Source organism: Akebia trifoliata, chromosome 4 (assembly GCF_017979445.1).
Source record: "Akebia trifoliata isolate Shusen 1 chromosome 4, ASM1797944v1, whole genome shotgun sequence".
NCBI classification, from domain to species: Eukaryota; Viridiplantae; Streptophyta; class Magnoliopsida; order Ranunculales; family Lardizabalaceae; genus Akebia; species Akebia trifoliata.
Window position 1 is genome coordinate 8,308,471 of NC_141378.1, and position 19,282 is coordinate 8,327,752.

Genomic DNA, 19,282 nt, shown 5'->3' on the forward strand with positions numbered 1-19,282 from the left:
AAATGAGGAATCTTCAAGAACATTGTAGCAATTTCTTTGGATCTATAGTGTAAGATCTCGAAATTCAACTGTAGCTGGTGGTTCTCTCATACGTTCTAGAGAGAGAGAGAGAGAGAGAGAGGTTTTTGTCTTTGAATCAGATGGAAGATCGTTTCTGGGTTGCTTTTTTGGTGGCACTTTCATGTCTCGTTAGGGTTCTGAACGCCAGCGCTGGAGACTCTGATCCAATCTACAAGTAAGTTTGTCTGCTTCTCAATCTTCTTTCTTGATGTAGGTATTCTGTTACCATCCCAACTTGCTAGATTCTTTCATATTTAGTTTTAATAATCTTTTTTGTTGATTTAGAAATTAAGTTAGAGAGAGAGAGCTCTAGGTTCTAAGTTCTACCTAAATCAAACAAAATTAAATTCTAATTTCTAACAATATGTTGAGAGGAGGGATTATAATACACTGGTACGTTCATTTAGGAGAAAATTACACCAAGTGGGATCAACTGGTGCAGGGGTGGGAAATTTTTTGAGTATCTGAAATGGTATACTGGATTCACACCCCTAGAGAAAGTTGAAGCATTGTCGCCCAATTCGATCAATTTCTAAATAAAGAAACAGTGAAAAATCATAGAATTACTTGTGCAGGAAATATAAAGCCCTCATCGTCAACTTTGGGAGGATCCTCAATCTAACAACTCCCTTGAAAGAGCCAAAGTCTCTGGATTTAGTACTATATATATATATATATATGGGAAATGTTCAGCAACAAACATTTTGGCAAAAGATTTTTCAAAACATGGGTTAGAGGTTTTGGAATGGGCTGATTTTTGGTGAGGATGATCTCTACGGTGAGAAGATCATCATCACCAAAAATCAGCCCATTCCAAAACTTCTAACCCATCAAAAATGGTTTACAAAAAATGGACGGTCCACAATTTTTCAACTTGTAAACATGAGGCTAGAAGTTTTGGAATGGGCTGATTTTTGGTGAGGATGATCTCCTCACCGTAGATATCATCCTCACCAAAAATCAGCCCATTCCAAAACCTCTAACCCATGTTTTGAAAAATGTTTTGCCAAAATGTTTGTTGCTGAAAGGGACCCTATATATATATATATATATATATATATATATATTATATATATATATATATATATATTACATGTTTGTGTCTATGCTGGTTTTGATTTTAGATGTGGGTTTTACAAGGAGAACATAATGAGTTCGTTTGTGGATACATTGATTTTGATTCAATTTCCCTCTTTGAATACTTGAATTCTTAATGTTATTTGGTTGGGAAGACTGTTTGATATACGTAAGATGGTTGCTGATATTTCCCTCGGTGACTTTTGATATCATTCATTTATACCTTTTGGCCTCAATTGGGTAGATCGCCACGCCTCATTTGATAACATAAGTGTTTAGCTTATAGCAGTTACATGAAGATTTTTGGATCTTGGAAATGACAGCTATTAAGCTGTTGGCAGGGGAAAACCAATTACATCTTCTATAGTCAATTTAGGGTCTAAGCTATAAGCTTGTTTTAGCATTTCCAAACTTCATAGTGGGCTCGACTTAGATTTTTATTTTATTTTCTTCAGTAAAAAAAAAAAGGATTTAGTAAGAAGAGAAGATTTCCTGCATAGGGAAAAGATTATGACCTGATTATGATTTTAATGTTGACAATAATTTTTCTCTATAAGATGTCTTTGTGAATGATTGTATTTATTCATTATAGAGTAGAATACAAGTTAGGTAGGTAGATAACTAGATATTATATAAGGGAAATGTTCAGCACCCTAAGTTTTACCACACACTTTAACAAACGTTTTTTGTCCTACATGGGTTAGAAGTTTTGGAATGGGCTGATTTTTGGTGAGGATGATCTCTATGATTAGAAGATCATCCTCCCCAAAAATCAGCCCATTCCGAAATGTTTAGCCTCATGTTTACACGTTGAAAAATCGTGGACCGTCCATTTTTTGTAAACCATTTTTGATGGGGTTAGAAGTTTTGGAATGAGCTGATTTTTGGTGAGGATGATCTCCTCACCATAGAGATCATCCTCACCAAAAATCAGCCCATTCCAAAACTTCTAACCCATATAAGACAAAACACGTTTGTTAAAGTGTGTGGTAAAACTTAGGGTGCTGAACGGGACCCATTATATAATACTGTAGTAATGTAGTGGATTAAATGCAATTAATTTTTTTGTTTATGTTGTGATACTTATCGACTTATTCGTTACCTTTTCTTCTAAATATGAAACTAATTTTATTTTTGCATGTTGGCTATTTAGAGAGCTTGCTTTCTGTTTTCTATGATTTAGTGGCATCCGAAGAGATTGCTGAAATTCTTTATTTTTTCAACTGCAAAGTGATCATCAAAAAAGTTTTACTTCAAGTTACATATGTTTGTCCAGAAGGAGAGAACACTAGATCATTACTGATTTCCTTCACCTATGTCAAACTTATTACAATCCCAGCTAATCGAGATAAAAGATGCAACTTTTATAGTGTTAAATCTTCATAGATGTATTGATTAACATCAGCTGAGGATTATGGAAAAAGTTTGATAAACTAGAAAGCATCGTAGAACTATTATTGAGAGTTTTTGTGGCTTGCTCCATACTTGGATTGTTTGGTAGAGTAGCTCATATTATCTTCATAGTTGCATACTATGAATCTGAATTCACTCTTCTCCTGTACAGTATTGTCAATGGGATGGTACATCTCAAGATTTGTAAGCCAGCATGAATTTTGGGATTAATTTCTGTGATAGCTCATATATTCCTTTTTCAAGTCTGTCCTAGTTAGTGGCAAAGCTATGCTAATTTATGGTGGGCCAACTCAAAAGGACACAATAGGTTTTTAAAGCATACTTCAAAGTCTCTGTATCTCAGCTCAAAATAACATTAATGAGTTGGAGGTCCTTGCAGGCTGGAATTATGCAGTTTTCTTTTTCAAAAGAATTATAACCTATCAAAAAGTGAGAAAGACTGCCCTAATTAGGTTTAAAGCATCTGTAGTGTCCATAAGATTTATGCATGGGATCTTTTGCATGTAAATTTTTTTTATGTGGAATAACCATTGATGAGAAAGTTCCACCCACGAGTGAAATTGCTTAGATGTGCTAAAAAGTTTGAGATTTAGCCATCCTTAGAAAGCATGTGCAGATGAGGGTGGGTTGATACTCTTTTGTTTATCTGTCATTTGATTGATTTTCCTTTTGTAAACCCCTACATGCAACAAGCTCTGGTCTGTGGAAGGAGCACAACAGAAGAATTTTTTAAAATTTATCTCACAACCATCTGGAAGTTTAATATGCCATTCAGAAATTGGAGTTCAAATGGTGCCTAATAACAAAAGGAACTTTAGGAGGTACCAATGATGGAGTTGTTGTTAGTTTTGTGGGTGCTCCTGGCCAAGTTCATATTGGTAGAGTATTTTGAAGAGAAACAGTCATAAATCATTCGTTATTGAGTGGGCAACAGTAAGAAGATGGGTAATCAGATGCTTCCATGTTCACACATGTTCATACAGAGTGGCTGGTTCAACTGAAGATGGTCTACATATGAACCCATTCTATGTTTGGAATTCTAATCCTTTATGTTTTAGATTTGTTACTTCTTTGCTCCAAGGGGTTTCTATTCCCTATTCTTTGAACTTCAGTACCATTAATATATAATCAGTTATAGAAAGTGAGGTGTACCATCTTGCTTGATATATTGCTCTGTGATAACTTGCTAAACGCAATTGAGATGACTCCTTATGCCAACTTGGAGAAACCCAATTACAACTCATATCAGATGGCTCCATATCTCAATAAAAAAGCAACTGTGTCATAACTTCGCATGGTTTAAATATGGGGAATGTAGTAAAGTACCCCTGCAAATTGGTGATATGAGGTTTATCCCACTGTAAAATGCAAGATTAGGTTTACACCCCTTGACCAAAATTCAAGGTCTCATTTTGTTGATGAATTATCGGCAACATTTTGAATTTTTTTTTTTTTTTCAAAATACCCATCAAAACCTAAATTATTAATCATTTTTTTTTTTTGCACTCATCTCCAGAAATAGAATGTAGTTTTATTGCCAATTTTATTTTCTTTACTTCTGTTATTTATTTATTTGTTACTTGTTTTCTTTTGAGAAACTTTCCATGAAGGCCTGATGATCTACTCTACACACTTTCCAGAAGGGCCTGTTAAAACTTTTAACTCTTCTTGTTTGGTCAAATGTTGACTCCCTTCCGTTGTCATAAAAAGATTGCACAATTTGGACATAATTTGATCTGATAGATAGTGTACAGGCCCATGGTGGGATTACCTCTTATGTCATGTCATTTTAACTATTAATTTTAAAATCTTCTGAAAATAAATAAATTATTTAATTTTAGTTCCTTAAGTGTTGGTGTTAGGGAAATATCTTTTTTTTTTCTTTCCTTTTTTGTAGTTTTTGGAATGTTGATTTGTAATGGGAGCAGAGCAAGAACGGCTCAACTCCCTTCCTCAGACCTCATGTTAATTGATACGAATCAACAGTAAAGATTTTGTTTGCTTCTGAGATTCTAGTCCACTATTTTGACAGTGACTCTTATCATTAATGGTCCTAGGGTGTTGTGATTTCATTTCCATCTGCTTCACAGTGGTGATGGTTCTTCTCTTTTGATTCAGTTTTTTAGTATAAAAACTCTAAATCAATCACTAGCCTAGTTTTCACCATTGTTTCAGCTAACAATCAACCATTTTGACCCACTGTTCATATCTAGCCGGGTGGCAGCCGTTAACTCTATTGTGATACCCCATTTCAACCAGCCTTTAGAACCCTATCACTAAGTTCAAAAGCCTCTCAATTCAGCACAATGAGCTCTTGTCCCTCAACCTGAATGAAACCCTTACGGTTATGGGAAAACTGGTAAGAAGTTGACTTTCTTTGACAATATGTCATGTTGTACCGCTTGTTCCCATATGTCAGACATTATTGGCGCACGTCTCTAAAGAAATCATAAATTTTTTTGGAATATTTTGTTTTCAGCTTTTATATATATTTTATGATTTTAACGTATATAAATACTTTTTTTCTGTTCTTTCTTTTTTGACAAATCACATAAAGAACCTTTCTCTTCTAAGTTGAGAAACAATGGTTGTAATATATGAATCCAAAAAGAAATATACTTGTAACATTGTTATTATTGCAATTAATGAAACAGTGATGTAATAGTAGCAAAACATGTAATGTTCTTCGAAATACAAATTTCTATAGCAATTGAGACCTTCCAAGTACAAAGAATTCTTCAATTGTTATTATCATCATCAATGCCTCACCCAAAAAATTTGAAGTTTGTTGATTGAATCTTGTTCATCCACTCAGTCTAAAGTCATGTCATGTCCTAGCATCAATTGAATGGAATATATGACCAGGATTCAGGGTAGGAGAAGGAAAATTTTGAAACCGGCTGCCTACCTAATGTAAATGCCATCTTTATCTAGTCTTGGATCGAGCAATTTAGTGTAAAAGAAACAATACACAAGTGGAGTTAATTCTTCATTTTCAGAAACATTTTTATTCATGTTATTAATGAGTAAATATACTGATCAAGGATTATGTGTTGGTGGTTATTAGACAAGTGGGTAGCAAAACCGGGTGATATTAGTTGACTCCATGATCTAGTCAATTTTGCTTCCCTTTAATTATTTGGTTGGATTCAGATGAGTTTAACTTTGTTACGTTCCTTATTTAAGTATTTTCCTCTATTGTTAACCTCTTAGTACCAAACTCTTTACAAGGTATAAAGTTTCTGTTCTTTCATCTAATTAGAAAAGTAACTGCCTTTCACTGGAGATGCAATTTATTTTGTTTCTACTCTTTTCATAGAAGTGTACAAGTGCCTAAAACTTAGAAATATTTTTCATAACTAATCTATCTTATAGTCTTTTATTTATGTATTATGATTTTGACATGGAAGGCTATATCTGCAATGAAGCTTTTCTTAGTTAGAAGGCTTATCTTTTATATTATTAGCATAATTAGCAATTATGTTTTGTTGTGTTGTTTTCTAGGCTAGATGGTAGTTTATGTTTTTGGCATTATGACATATCTTCGGGATGCAGGGTTTGCGTAGAGCAATGTGAGAAGACGGGATGTGTTGGGGACAAATGTTTTCAGCACTGTAGATTCTCATCGGATGGTGTGCCTTTCAATGGTCCATGGTACATGCAGGAACCATTGTACCTGCAGTGGAAGCAGTGGGATTGCCAAAGTGACTGCCAGTACCACTGTATGCTGGACACAGAGAGAGAAAGAGAGATGCTTGGGAATAGACCTGTCAAGTATCATGGAAAATGGCCCTTCAGGCGTGCCTTTGGAATTCAGGTTTATCATTTTACCAAGCTTAGTGATTTCTTGGTTTTCTGGTTTTCCTACCTCAAGAGAAAAATAGAGGTAAAAGGTTCACTTTTGTATCCAGGAACCTGTTTCTGTAGCGTTTTCTGCATTCAACCTTGCAATCCACTTCCATGGCTGGCTATCCTTCTTCATTCTTTTATACTACAAGTTGCCTTTAAGGCCTCAAAATAGGAAGCCGTACTATGAATATACTGGCTTGTGGCATGTATATGGGCTCTTAGCAATGAATTCTTGGTTCTGGAGTGCTGTTTTCCACAGTCGGTATGTATATATATATATTTTCCACAGTCGGTACTGTATCATTCTAACAAAGAAGAAAAGCAGTATAGAGTCACCTCTATGTATGCCAGCTTTGAGACAACAAACGAATTTCCTGATTGGCCCTTTTAAGAATGTGATTGAATAGATTAACAATATTTTAAGTTTATAATGTACGGATGCTGCTCTCCACTTATCTATGGCTAACATATGATGTTGAATAATTTTGCAGAGATGTTGATCTGACGGAGAAATTAGACTACTCTTCAGCTGTTGCATTGCTTGGATACTCCCTCATGCTGGCCATGTTACGAACCTTCAATGTGAGGGTTGAGGCTGCCAGAGTCATGGTTGCTGCTCCATTGATCGCATTTGTGACTACCCATATCTTATACCTCAACTTCTACAAACTTGATTATGGTAAGTCCTGATCACTCTTTAGTCTTTACTATTTCCATTCTGTTAAGAGTACATAATCAAGATTACGAAAAATATCCCAGTAGAGGTCTTAGGCGTTTACAGTAATAACCATATAATGTTCCTTTTGTCTAGATAAGGTTCTGATCAATTTTGGAAATTGGGCAGGGTTGAACATGAAAGTATGTGTGGTGATGGGTGTTGCTCAGCTTCTATTTTGGGCCATATGGGCAGGTATCACTTGCCATCCTTCACGGTGGAAGTTGTGGACGGTGGTTGTGGGTGGTGGCCTTGGAATGCTCTTGGAAATCTATGATTTCCCTCCATACAAAGGATTTGTTGATGCTCATGCTCTCTGGCATGCCACCACAATCCCTCTCACCTACCTGTGGTGGAGCTTCATCAAAGACGACGCCGAGTTCAGGACTTCAACTCTCACTAAGAAAGTGAATTAGGTACTCCAACCACGAAACAACCAATGGATTGTATAAAAAAAAAGGTTAAAAATCATTTCATTATTAGATTTTCATTTTAAATTTGGAAGTTTTGTAGCAGTATGTTTTTAAAGCCTTGAATAATCGAGCGTTTTTTTATTTTTAATTTTGATCTATACCATGAATGCTAGTCTGGAGGCTGTGGCAATCCATGTGGACAAGTTTCGTGGTTTAAAAATCATCCAAGACCACGACTCATCTTGGTATTGTTTGTGCTTCAATGGGTTCACATCTGATAATTGTATGTATTCTGTTTATAATAACTGTTAATGGGGAAAAAAAAGTAGTTACAATGACGAGAGTTCATTACCTATTATAATAAGGGTCTCTGTTAAAACATGGTTTATTTTATATCTGAATTTTGTGTCTATTTGCTAGATAGTTTGATGTAGAATGGTTAAACGTACTTATCTGGAGGTGACCTGGGTGTTTTATACCACATAATTTGTTATAAATGTTCCAACTTCATTCGTATTCTAAGATTATATGATCACTTGGCTCTTCAAAAGTGATTCTGAAGTTAGGAAATTATTCCTAATCGCCCATCTATGCTGCATCAAAAAATATAATCTGCTGCCACAGGATGTAGAGTACAAAATTTTAAGAACCGTAAAAAAAAAAAAAGAGGTTTGGATTTCCAAGGCTGTCCATGCTAAAAGCCTTGAATGATTTTTCCTTTCCATTATTATCTATGCCATGAACTTTAGTCTAGAGGCTGTGGCAATCCAATCCATGTAGTTAAGTTAATCATCTTAGCCTCACTCTATAAAAAGGCCAAGTAACAATGGAAAAATTATCATGCAATATAATTTGATTAGGCAGCCAAAAAAGAAAATTCTTCTAAACTATTTCTCAATCATACTTGTTGTACCAAGTGAGAGACAATCATTATCCCTAAGCAGTCCACCATCTGTGATGATAGAAATTCAGGTTCCTTTCAAATATGCAGACTACAGAGGTTGAAACATCACCTTGTGCTAACCTCATTTTTGATGTAGTGGTGGGGTTGCTAGGTTGGCAAATTACAAGCTAATGATTCCCATAATGCTAATTTTGCCTTACTATATGGGAATTTGACATCTCACGCATTGATGGCTGGTTACCCGTGTGAACCTCCTCTTCAACATCTCCAGCACCATTAAAAACTATGTGTCAATTTTCATCTCAATGAAATGGAATGCTGGCACAAAGTTATAAAATATGAGGTGGATAACATCTTCGTTGACATGGAATGCCAAACAAGCAACCTGACTGACTATTACCTAAGCCAAGTCAATAGTTATTTGTCGTTTTAAAGGAGGATGACACAATGATTGGAGGCAGACCGGTGGAGATAAAGCGCCAAAATAGCAGGATGTTGTACACAAGTGTTCTAATGACTCAGTGCTTAGATAACCTTGTATTTATTTACTTGGTATTGCAAAATGCCTAAAGTTCCCTCATGCCAGGTATGTTTGTTCGTGTCTTTTTTATTAATTGATAGGCAAGTTGAGACCCAAGATCTCAAAGTTGCATTTTCAAAGAGCCACACTATGGGGTCCAAGCCTAGGTCTCATTGCTAATAAGCCATGCCATTGGTTGAGATCGTACTGGTGTATATGGGTGTTGGTTGTTGAAGTTGACTATTCCATTAGGATCACAATACCTAGTTAGCCTAATGCATGGCTCCATGCTACAACTAACAGGGAGCCCTACCACCAATCTGTAAGACTAAGACACTCATTAGGGTAGGTGTCAAGTGAAAGGATGACAAATGAAGGTTTCTCTAGTCTTCACGGAATCCAAACCCACGTCCTGCCTGAAGTAAGTTTACCAAGTTACCTATGCATCAGAAGCCTCGTAGTATTTTTTTTTTCCCTTGCACTGCAAGGTGTTTGGGTGTCGCATAGATTTGCATGATGACACAAGAAGTGTGACCCTTAAATGCACACGTCATTCCATTTATAGCTCTTGTGATCCTAGCAAATTGTTTACATTTCAAGGATATATGGATGGATCAAATTGCCCATGCAACAGTAGGGGATTAAAAAGAAAACAAAAAACTATTTAACTCAAGAGGTGGGCCACCAATAAATCAAAAGGCTTCATGAGATTATCAAAATATTACGCTATGATATATCCTAACTGCAACAAGTAAAATGTTTCCTAGACTAAAGTACAAACGCTAATGTGAAATGAAGGATTGCCCTCTCCCAAAAGTCAAGAAGAAAGTAAAGGGATGTAATAGTGGGGGAGATGAGTAGCAAACTAGAAACAAAAGAAATTAAAAATCAATCCCATCTTTAACTATTAGACCAATATCAAATTTCGCAAGGGCCAACATGGATCACAATAACAAGAAGAAAAGTACACATCGAAATTCGACTTAAATATACAATTTAAACAAACACACATTATCAGATATCTCATAATAAGCAAAAATAAATAAAAGTGCTCTCAATGGTTTAAAATCCAAAAATACGAAACATTAACCACAAAACATTATGCGGCGATGATGAGGAGAGAAAAGAAAATGAGGCATTTAGGAAATTTGGGTTAGGATAGGGTAAATCAAAAGGTAAAATTTTTTTTTTTCTCGCAATTACGACGGATAGATGAAAATGGTTAATAGTTAAGGTTTATAGGGTAATGATTAAGGGTTTAGGGAATGGAAAAAATGATTAAAGGTTGAAATTTTTAGGTTTCAAGAATCAATAATGGGATTTCAAGAAATTAATAATTAAAAACTAAAGATTTCTTGAAAAATCAAGAAAGTAAAATGTATGGGTTAGGTCCTTGATGGTCTCTTAATCTCTCACAAATAAACAAAAGAAGTTAGAGGATAAGACGGAGATTAAAGAAAAGAAATGATATTTACCTTGGAACCACCCCAATGATTTTCATAGGATCAACCACATTGAATGCACCAACAATTCAAAAGAAAACAAAAACTTCTGTAATTTGTTTATTCCATTCATTATCTCTAATAAACCCTAATACAATCTATAAATAATGAAAATCAACCAAAAGTTCTAATAAAACTAAAATCACTCATTTATGTAACTTTCTCTCTCCTAAAGTTTCAACCCTAATAAATTTAAATAAAACACATCCTAAAGTTACCAAATTGCCCCTAAAATATTATACTAAGACTATGGGCTAATAAAACATGAAAATAAACCCAAAAAACATAAAAATAAAACTCTAAAATAACTCAAAACTAAAAAAAAAAAAACTAATCTAAAATAATCTCGACAATAAATCTAAACCTAATTAAGTGAAAACCTAACTAATTACAAATATTTCGTCGGAACCCTTGACAGTTGACTTGATTTGTGTTCCGCATTAAAACATATAACATTGAATGTTTTGAGCATGTAGCAAATGCATCGGCCTATACATTGTCGTTTTTCATCAACCGTAACATTTAATCGATCTCTCTCAAACTAGAAATCCAATATTCAATAATGAAATAAAGAAGATAAAAAAAAAACCCTAATTAGTTAATCAAACCATGTGGGTATAAACCCCACAAGGGTTGGTGAGATAGCCAAGAGGCCAAATACCATGCATCAGGAAGCGGAGGTATTGAGGTTGAATCAACCCCTAGGGATCACCCTCGGAGATTTATCCCATAAATTACTAGGCGTGAGGGGAGGGGATTACTATGTGTGAGGGGAGGGAACTGCAAGCGCCTGAGGATAAAGCGGGTTCTCTAAGAGGCCCAGATACCTTGGTCTCCAAGAAAATCCACCTCTGGGTAAAAAAAACAGAGAGCCAAAATATCTAAAGCATCAACCCCCTCTACACTATCTCGTCAAAAAGTAAATAACCAATATCACATTCTCTAAACAACAAAACAAAAAGGGCCAATTCAACATCACATATCCATCAAAAGAGATAAAATGTATGTATTAAAAAAATAAAATAGACCCAAACACACGGATCATCACTCTTAACTCTTGAGGATCCCTGAAGAAAACCTTTAAGAATCCCCAAATAAACAAAACCCATTTACGAACATCCGATTGCAGAAAACTAAAACCAGAAGAAATGCAGAGAAAAAAAAAAGGGGTAAACATTTAAACATGTTAAAAACATGTTTTTTTTTACCCTTTTCACTGCATAGGATTGTTAGGGCATTCTCGAGCGAAATGCCCTTGGCCTCCGCAGCTATAACAGCCACCACCGCCACCTCCACCACCGCCGCCGCCGCCACCACCGAACCTTCCACCACTACCACCTCCACCTCCACTTCCCTGATGACAGTCCCTTGCCATATGACCAGAATCTCCACAAGTATAACACCCACCACCGCCTCTTCCACCCCTACCACCACTTCTTCCTCCGCCGTATCCCCCACCGTACCCACCACTATCTCCTCCACCAAACCCGTACCCACCAACACCACGACCACCTCTCCCACCACCGCCGCCGCCGCCGCCATAGCTGTCTCTGCTGCTACCTTGAACGAACGATCCATCCGGACCGCTCACATCGACAGCCTTCGTCCTCCCATCATCTCCAATTCCCATCTCATACTCCACTGATTCACCATCAGCGAGGCTTCTGTAACCCTCGGATCTGATCGAGGACTGATGGACAAACAGATCTTCACCTCCGTCGTCTGGTGTGATGAAACCAAAACCTTTCTGGACATTGAACCACTTCACCACTCCAGTCAGTCTGCTTCCCTGCGCCATGAATCGATCCTAAAACCCTCAACTTTAAAAAAAAAAACCCCCTAATCTTTCGAAAGGAAACCTCAAGTACAAAAACAGAGAAAGAGAACCCTAATCCTCTCTCCTTTATCGGGATACTTGTACAGCTTTGGAAAATAGGATCATATCCACTGCCACGTCAGCAAATGAGACGTGCTCCTGCTTTTGGTGAACATGTGAGATGACTTACCCTTTGACTTTGGTCTAAGTTAAACGATTAGTGGATAATGAACTAAATGCCCCATCTTCAACCTCTGGTTGACAATCCTTACCATATGAAGAAGAAGTGATGAATGTAAACGGTGGGGTAACGTGGCAAGGGCACAAAACGATCAATGAAAACGATCAATGATTATATGCCCTTATCACGTCAACCGTGTACCAAGACCACTTGCATTTATCACGACTCTTTATTTATAAATATATCTAAATTATACTTAAAATTTTAAAATATCTCTCATAAGTTATTTTTAACCTGTTCAACCTTACCTTCAACCATGTTAATTGTTTTTTTTTTTTAATTAAAAGATAATCAATTTTATTCATTAGTGTAACAAATGAGTTCGCTCGGACAAAATTACAAATATAGTTGTGAGAAGTTAAAAGATGTGCTTTGGTAATTGAAATTTTTCTTGATAAAATGAAAATTGAATCAACTAATTGAGATAAGATCTTATATTTATAATATGCATGTAGGTTTCCCAAGGATAAGTTGAAAGAAAGGAAACTAAGCATAAGATGATGGCACAAATTATATTCAAGTTGAAGATGATCGGATCTTAAAAAAAGAAAAATCAAAACTTTTCATCTAAATCATTTTTCATTAATCTATAACAAAATATGAAGGTTGTATACATTATCTTAAGGTTTTTAGAAAGAAGCCCCTTTTAAGTGTAAGCTGGACTTGAACTCATCTAATAAATATTGTTATCTGTTGCATTGTTCTTCAAATTATACCCAATAATCAATGAATAATTTCCTTCTTATGATGTCAAAGATGGTGATCCTATGACTTGTGATCTATATTGATCGTGTACATCTTCCTTTTGATGGGCAGCATCATCATTGTCCACCAACGCAACTCCATCTCCATCAACTTTTTAAGCCTTCAATCAACGAAATTCTTGTCGATTATTCTATTTTTCAACCTCCAACAATATAAATATATTTATAATTGCTATTGTGAGAAAATCAAATCTTATAATCCAATCTAATGTCTTGAGAGAGATCATGATAAACTTACTTTAATAAGCCTTCAACTTCTACAAAATTCAAGATGAGCGTTATACGATAATGATGGACCTCACAGTTTGAGATGAGTATCAATAACACATAAAGAAATTTATCATCAAGAAATGCATGCCAATCTCTAGAAAATCTGTGTTTTCCCTCACATGTTGTGCATAAACCCTCGTTTGGTGTTAATGAACTCCAAAAAATGATTCCTATGGCCCATAGGCAATGGGTGCATCCCAATAAGATTCCTTAAAAAAATGCTAGCTGGCCTTAGCTGTTTATGATTTGATCCAGCTGCAATTTTATAATATAAAGAGTCTTGATTTTCTCACCGATTCAGTTGGAGTGCTGGACCACAGTGCCTTTCAAGAGTTCATTAGCTATTTGGTTTCATTTGCTTTTACATCTTATTATAATCTTTGTTGGGTTCACAAGAAAATATGCAATTTTTAATTAAAGCGAAAAAAAAATCCTTGAAACTAAATAATAGATCAAAATTGTAAGAGAGGGAAAGAGAGGAATTTGTATCTAACCCTATTATTCAATCAATTTCTCGTGAAACTTGATAGTGAAGCCAATGCATTTTTTTATTAAAAATATATATCTATTGTAGGATTACCTCGTACCCCTTTTTTGGATGGGACTAGTGCTTATCGTCACAAGTCCTGACCCCATGAAAGTTTCCCAACGTACAATAATGATAAGTCAAGTAACCACCAATTTTGAACGCACAACTAGAGAGAGAAAATTTTGATGGAATGGTCATAAATTTTCTTGCATCCATGGATCGATGCATTGGAGGAGAGGAATTGCATCAAATTAACCTATGGAAGCTTGATTTTATTTTTAAATTGTGGGGTAAGTCACCTAAATCCCAGTTTTCTCTCCAGATTGAAAAAGAAAGAAAAAGAACAAAGAAAAGCCAACAAGTTTGTCATTCCGTAAACTACACAGATCAACTGATAGACTTGTGAGAGAGAAAAAAGTGATTTTATATCTACATACTCTCAAGGTGTTTTGATCAATACAAATTAAATGGTTATACGCGATTACAAATATGAAAAAAACCATTACTTCGTATTTATTCCTTTATCCCCATAGTGAAATCAAAACTACATTCAATCTTCCTAGCTAATTTAAAAAAATAAAAAAACCACACTACTAATGGAATGAAGTATTCAACATAATCTGTCAACCCCTCCTTCTCTATCCATCAATGAGATCCATTTGAGACCATTGAATAAGAATTTTGAGACCCTTTCTCCCTCCACTCCTCTTCCCATCAATCCAATTTGGAGAAACTAATTAACCAGCCAAAGAGGCAAGACTCAATTTGTAGCATTTAAAGGACTTAAAAAGATCTAGCCCTTCCCAGAAAACAAAGAAACCCACCATACTAAAGCAAGCATTACAGAACATAGAGGCTACAAACTGCCAACAACAAAAAAAAGATCAGAAAGTCAGAGGAGCTTTCCAATAGATCTCGATCCAAGAATCCTTCGGAGAAAAAAGAATTTGATTGTATAAATCGTAGGATTTGATCCATACTGGTCTATTACAAGCAATTGGCATAAAGACCTCCCTCTCCTATTTTAGACTTTGAAATCCAATCATTTTTCTTGACCATATGAGAGTTCTCATCAATCAAAAAACTAACCATATGTACACTCCACTGAAAGAACCCAAAAAATAAAAAATAAGATAAAAAAAAACCTTAACTTGTAACTGTATTTCTTCACATTGAATCAATGGAAACCCCTTGAACCTCTAGATTGGTAGAGCTCCAACCGACTTTTGGCCTCGGGCAATAATGCATCGATGGAGGGATCTTGTACCATGTACCCTTGCTTTGATGCCCATTCCAGCACTGTGAGGACCTCGGCCTGTGCAAGCGCCTCACTGTCTGGCACGTGCGATGCAATGTAGCAAAGAAGAATCAATGCCGAGATCTGAACGATTTGCTCTCCAAAATAAACAAGCTGGATTAGGTGCTTTGCCCCTCCTGCCTCAATTATGGCTTTGGAGTGATCGAGGTGGAGATAATTCTCGGTACAAGCGAACTTCGTGAGGGCAATTGCCGCTTCCCTAGAAACCTCTCCTTCTCTCTCATCAAGTAACCGTACTAATGGCCCAATAATCCTCGTCTCCGTTGCCCTAAATGTCCTTGCCAAGTTCCCCATAGCCTTAACACAAGGGATGAGAAGGTCAGAATCAGCTTTCTCAATGATTCTCAATAACTGATCAAACACAGCCTTGGCAGCGGGGGAATTAGGCTTGAATGCAGACCGTCTAAGGTCAGCATTGTCTTCAGCAACGGCAGAAATTTCCATCAATGCCATTGCAGAATTGTATTGGACATCTTCCGTGCCTTTCTCTATAAGGACCGCAAAGCATAGAAGTGCTCTTGACTCGGTGATGCTCCTACATATGGGTGGATTCCCCTTTGCAAGTAGCCACAATGCTTTTGCTGCCATGGCCTTCATGGTTGCCTTAGTGACGGGGTCTTCAAATTCCCTTCCTTTAATGCTAGTCCCTGATAGTGATATGTGAGGCTGTTGGTGATGGGTATTCTGCTTCACATCACTCGGGTGGTTTGCTGAGTTCGTTTGCGGTTTGGGTGGTTTGGAATTGGACTGGGATCTACTAACCAAGCCATTCGCCATCGTATTGGAAACCACATTGTGCATTTGGTTCGGGTTTTGATTCCCCATCGGATGAGGGATGGAACTACAATTCTGCTTATCTTCATCTTCTCTAGGCTTCCCACTGGTGTTATTGTTAGTAGTGTTGGGGTTATTACTAGCTATAACAACCGAATGAATCGACATTGCTTTATGGCTTGTAACAGCATATTTACTATGTTCTTGAACAGTTTCGAAAGCAAGATGACTTACAAGTAATCGAATTATATTGTTCTGGGCAAAATGATCCTGACAATTGGGATGATTCCCCGCAAGTTCCGATACAGCCCAAGCCACCATTGATTGAACCTTCATGGGTCCTTCTTTGAGGATTTTTGCAAAAACCGAACAAACACCTGAAAGAATCATATGTTCGACACTCTCTGGATCACGCCCGAGTAACCCAATTGCGCGGGCAGCATTCTCTTGACCCTCCAATCGACCTTCTTTAACCAATTTCAAAAGGGGCACAACCCCACCTTCCTCAATGATAAGTTTCCCATATCGATCGTTGTCGCGAGCGAGGGAGACAAGCGATGCAGCCGCATCAGATTTATCTTCGAGTGACCCTTTGTAAAGGGTAGCAATTTGTTCCCAAATTAGGCAAAGAATTGGTTCATTGGCGGCAATTGGAGGGAGACCAAGGTACTCATCATCGCAATCGTTCGAAGAGGCGGAGACCCGAAGGAGCCAAGAAACATCACCAATTGAATTTTCGAGTTGTGAGGACATTTTTTTGAAGGCTGCAGCAGGGATGATTGTGAACAAGCGTTTCATGAGGCCATTGGCGCGACATTTGGCTACAAGAGCGAGGGCTTTGTCAAGAACTTGTTCTGTGTCATCGATGATGCGGCGTGTGGGGCGTTCGTAGAGATCAGAGCTGGCTCGAGCAGCTTGGCGAAGGAGAGCCGCGAGTTTTTCGGTTTTGGATTTGAGTTCTGCGCATTCTTGCTTGAAAGATTGGGCGTCATCAGCGGCTTTGGTTACCAGATCGGCTAATTGGATTGGTTTGGCTAAGATCTGCTTCACGATGTCTCCCATGGCCGCAGCGGACCAAACAAGGAGACGACGAACAAGAATAAGAATAAGAAGAAGAAGAAGAAGAAGAAGAAGAAACGCTTTGTTCGTTTCTGTGTTTCTTTCTTTCTCCTTCCTTGAAAGACGGAGGAATTGTATTGGGTAGTTCCTTCGTTGTCGCTCTCCAAGGTTTGGTTTAAGGTTTTTTTTTTCCGTATATTATAAGCTGGCATTTTACTTTATAAATCTGAATTTAGGCTTACACCCTCTATTTTTAATGTGAATATTTGAGATACCATTTTGTTTTCAAAATGATGACATACACCCCTTGACTTCAGTCTTCTCTAATAGACTAATGAAAATGATTTCAATGCCCTTGTTTTCAACCTATTGTTAGAAGCAAACTTGTTTTTTCAGTCATCTTCTTAAGATCTTTTGCCTCTATCTCAAACCTCAAAATTTCATCTAGTTCCAACTACAAACACCAAGAATGAGATATTTTTGGGGGAAGTGGAAGATAATGAATTGAAGGCGATTTTGAGTTAATTACAAATAATTTATCATAGAAATTGAAGAGCTTGAAGAATTCTGATTTTTGGAGAAATATCGAAGGATTTTTTTTGGCATGTGTTAAAAAGTGAGTGTATTTAAATCATTTTCTTATTAGTGTATCAGAGAAGACTGAGGTCAAGGGGTATGGCCTCAAGTTGAAAACATAGAGGTATGATCTACTATGACATCAAAATGTCTTAATTATTCTAATAAAATTTCGCTATGGCTCTCTTTTTTTCCTTTGTCTCTACAAATCCCAGTAAAAAGTCACGTGGCATGATCTTCGGCCCAGTAATTCATTGATGTTTGACCCAATAATCCAAGAATCAATTTGATTCATGATTTGAACTCGTTGATTCAAACAAGATGAGATACACTCAAATCCAATGGTTCTAAGCGATTGTCAGAAAAGAAAAAAATATATATGCCAGGCGTACAAAAGAGTTTTTTGACTTTTTTTTTTTTTTCTTTCGGTGTCAATCATGTTGGACCAGGCAGTGAGTCAACGTTTTTTAGAATTTGTAAGGCCAAACGCGTTTTCCTCCACGAAAACAAGTTTGAGCGAACTCCCCGCACGATTAGACCTGCTGAGGTCGACGCATCAGGGTAAGCTGGACGCACCAGTTTGCCGCATTCACACAAAATAAGTTAGATGTTATTTATGTTTTGTTAGATTTATAAACAGATAATATATATTACTTTCATATTAGATTTCAGTGACAAAAAAATTATAATCGACTGTCCTAACTTGACAAGTTGGGGAACCGTAGATCTGTACATCTTAGGATACCAGTTCCCTCGGCAAACACATTGTTACGGGGAAGTGCAGTTTTGTATCCTTAAGCATATAGAGTTATGATTCTCAAACTTGTCATGTTAAGAGAGTCGATTGAGTGTGTCACGTGAGGTAGTCAGATTATCATGATTCTTGTAATAGATGAGTAAAAATTAGCAATTAATGATAAGGGGAAGTTTTCTTCGGATTGTCAAACATGATCGTTCCCAAGTCTCGGACCCATAGCTAGGTTGGTCTGACAACGTGGGTTCAAATCCAACTTATCTATCCAATTAAAAAACATGAATCCAAATATCTGATTATGAAAAATTCATAATCAGAATTTGATTTTTTAAAACCCAAATTTGTGTTTGGTTATACTATAACTAAGATTTGATTTTAGAGTCCAAAAATCAAAATCTACTTCGATAGTTTCTAGAAAAAAAATTGGATTTAATGGAGATTTTTTTTAAACCTAATTACAGGTGTTATGATTGAAGATGGGAGTAAAAATATTTATCACAAATTGAAGAAAAAGTTTTTACAAAAAAAATTCAAAGGATTTTGTATTGGAATTTGCAATTTTTAAATCAAAGGTTGGTAGTTTTGATCTTGGTATAAGAAGTAAATCACAAATTATATATATTTGCAAATGATTTGAATGTATCAAGTAGGGTCTTAAGTGCAAAATCGGCATAAATGGTTTGTGTGTGAGAAATAGATAAAATGATCCATGCCATGTACCAAGGCCA

At 36.5% G+C, this 19,282-nt stretch overlaps 3 protein-coding genes across 3 annotated transcripts; 1 reads left to right on the forward strand and 2 right to left on the reverse strand.

The window, feature by feature from the left end:
* LOC147403500 (uncharacterized) lies at positions 1-7,767 on the forward strand. Its single transcript, XM_086439094.1, has 5 exons — positions 1-235; positions 6,106-6,367; positions 6,462-6,661; positions 6,891-7,078; positions 7,244-7,767. The coding sequence occupies exons 1-5, from the start codon at positions 141-143 to the stop codon at positions 7,528-7,530; spliced, it is 1,032 nt and encodes a 343-aa protein (XP_086295220.1). The 5' UTR covers positions 1-140; the 3' UTR covers positions 7,531-7,767.
* A 3,668-nt stretch (positions 7,768-11,435) lies between these two features.
* Positions 11,436-12,405, reverse strand: LOC147403501 (glycine-rich protein 2-like). The gene has a single exon (XM_086439095.1). The coding sequence runs from the start codon at positions 12,249-12,251 to the stop codon at positions 11,667-11,669; it is 585 nt and encodes a 194-aa protein (XP_086295221.1). The 5' UTR covers positions 12,252-12,405; the 3' UTR covers positions 11,436-11,666.
* Positions 12,406-15,007: 2,602 nt separating this feature from the next.
* LOC147403502 (uncharacterized) lies at positions 15,008-17,326 on the reverse strand. The gene has a single exon (XM_086439096.1). It carries the CDS (start codon positions 17,225-17,227, stop codon positions 15,251-15,253), a length of 1,977 nt encoding a protein of 658 aa, XP_086295222.1. The 5' UTR covers positions 17,228-17,326; the 3' UTR covers positions 15,008-15,250.
* Positions 17,327-19,282: the final 1,956 nt, after the last annotated feature.

What these genes read in the sequence shown, in the direction of transcription:
- LOC147403500 (XM_086439094.1), top strand. Translation starts at nt 141, where the DNA reads ATGGAAGATCGTTTCTGGGTTGCTTTTTTGGTGGCACTTTCATGTCTC. An exon ending in GGCGTGCCTTTGGAATTCAG is followed by an intron (nt 6,368 to 6,461) that starts GTTTATCATTTT and finishes TTTTGTATCCAG; the next exon opens with GAACCTGTTTCTGTAGCGTT. An exon ending in CTTCTACAAACTTGATTATG is followed by an intron (nt 7,079 to 7,243) that starts GTAAGTCCTGAT and finishes GAAATTGGGCAG; the next exon opens with GGTTGAACATGAAAGTATGT.
- LOC147403501 (XM_086439095.1), bottom strand. Translation starts at nt 12,251, where the DNA reads ATGGCGCAGGGAAGCAGACTGACTGGAGTGGTGAAGTGGTTCAATGTC.
- LOC147403502 (XM_086439096.1), bottom strand. Translation starts at nt 17,227, where the DNA reads ATGGGAGACATCGTGAAGCAGATCTTAGCCAAACCAATCCAATTAGCC.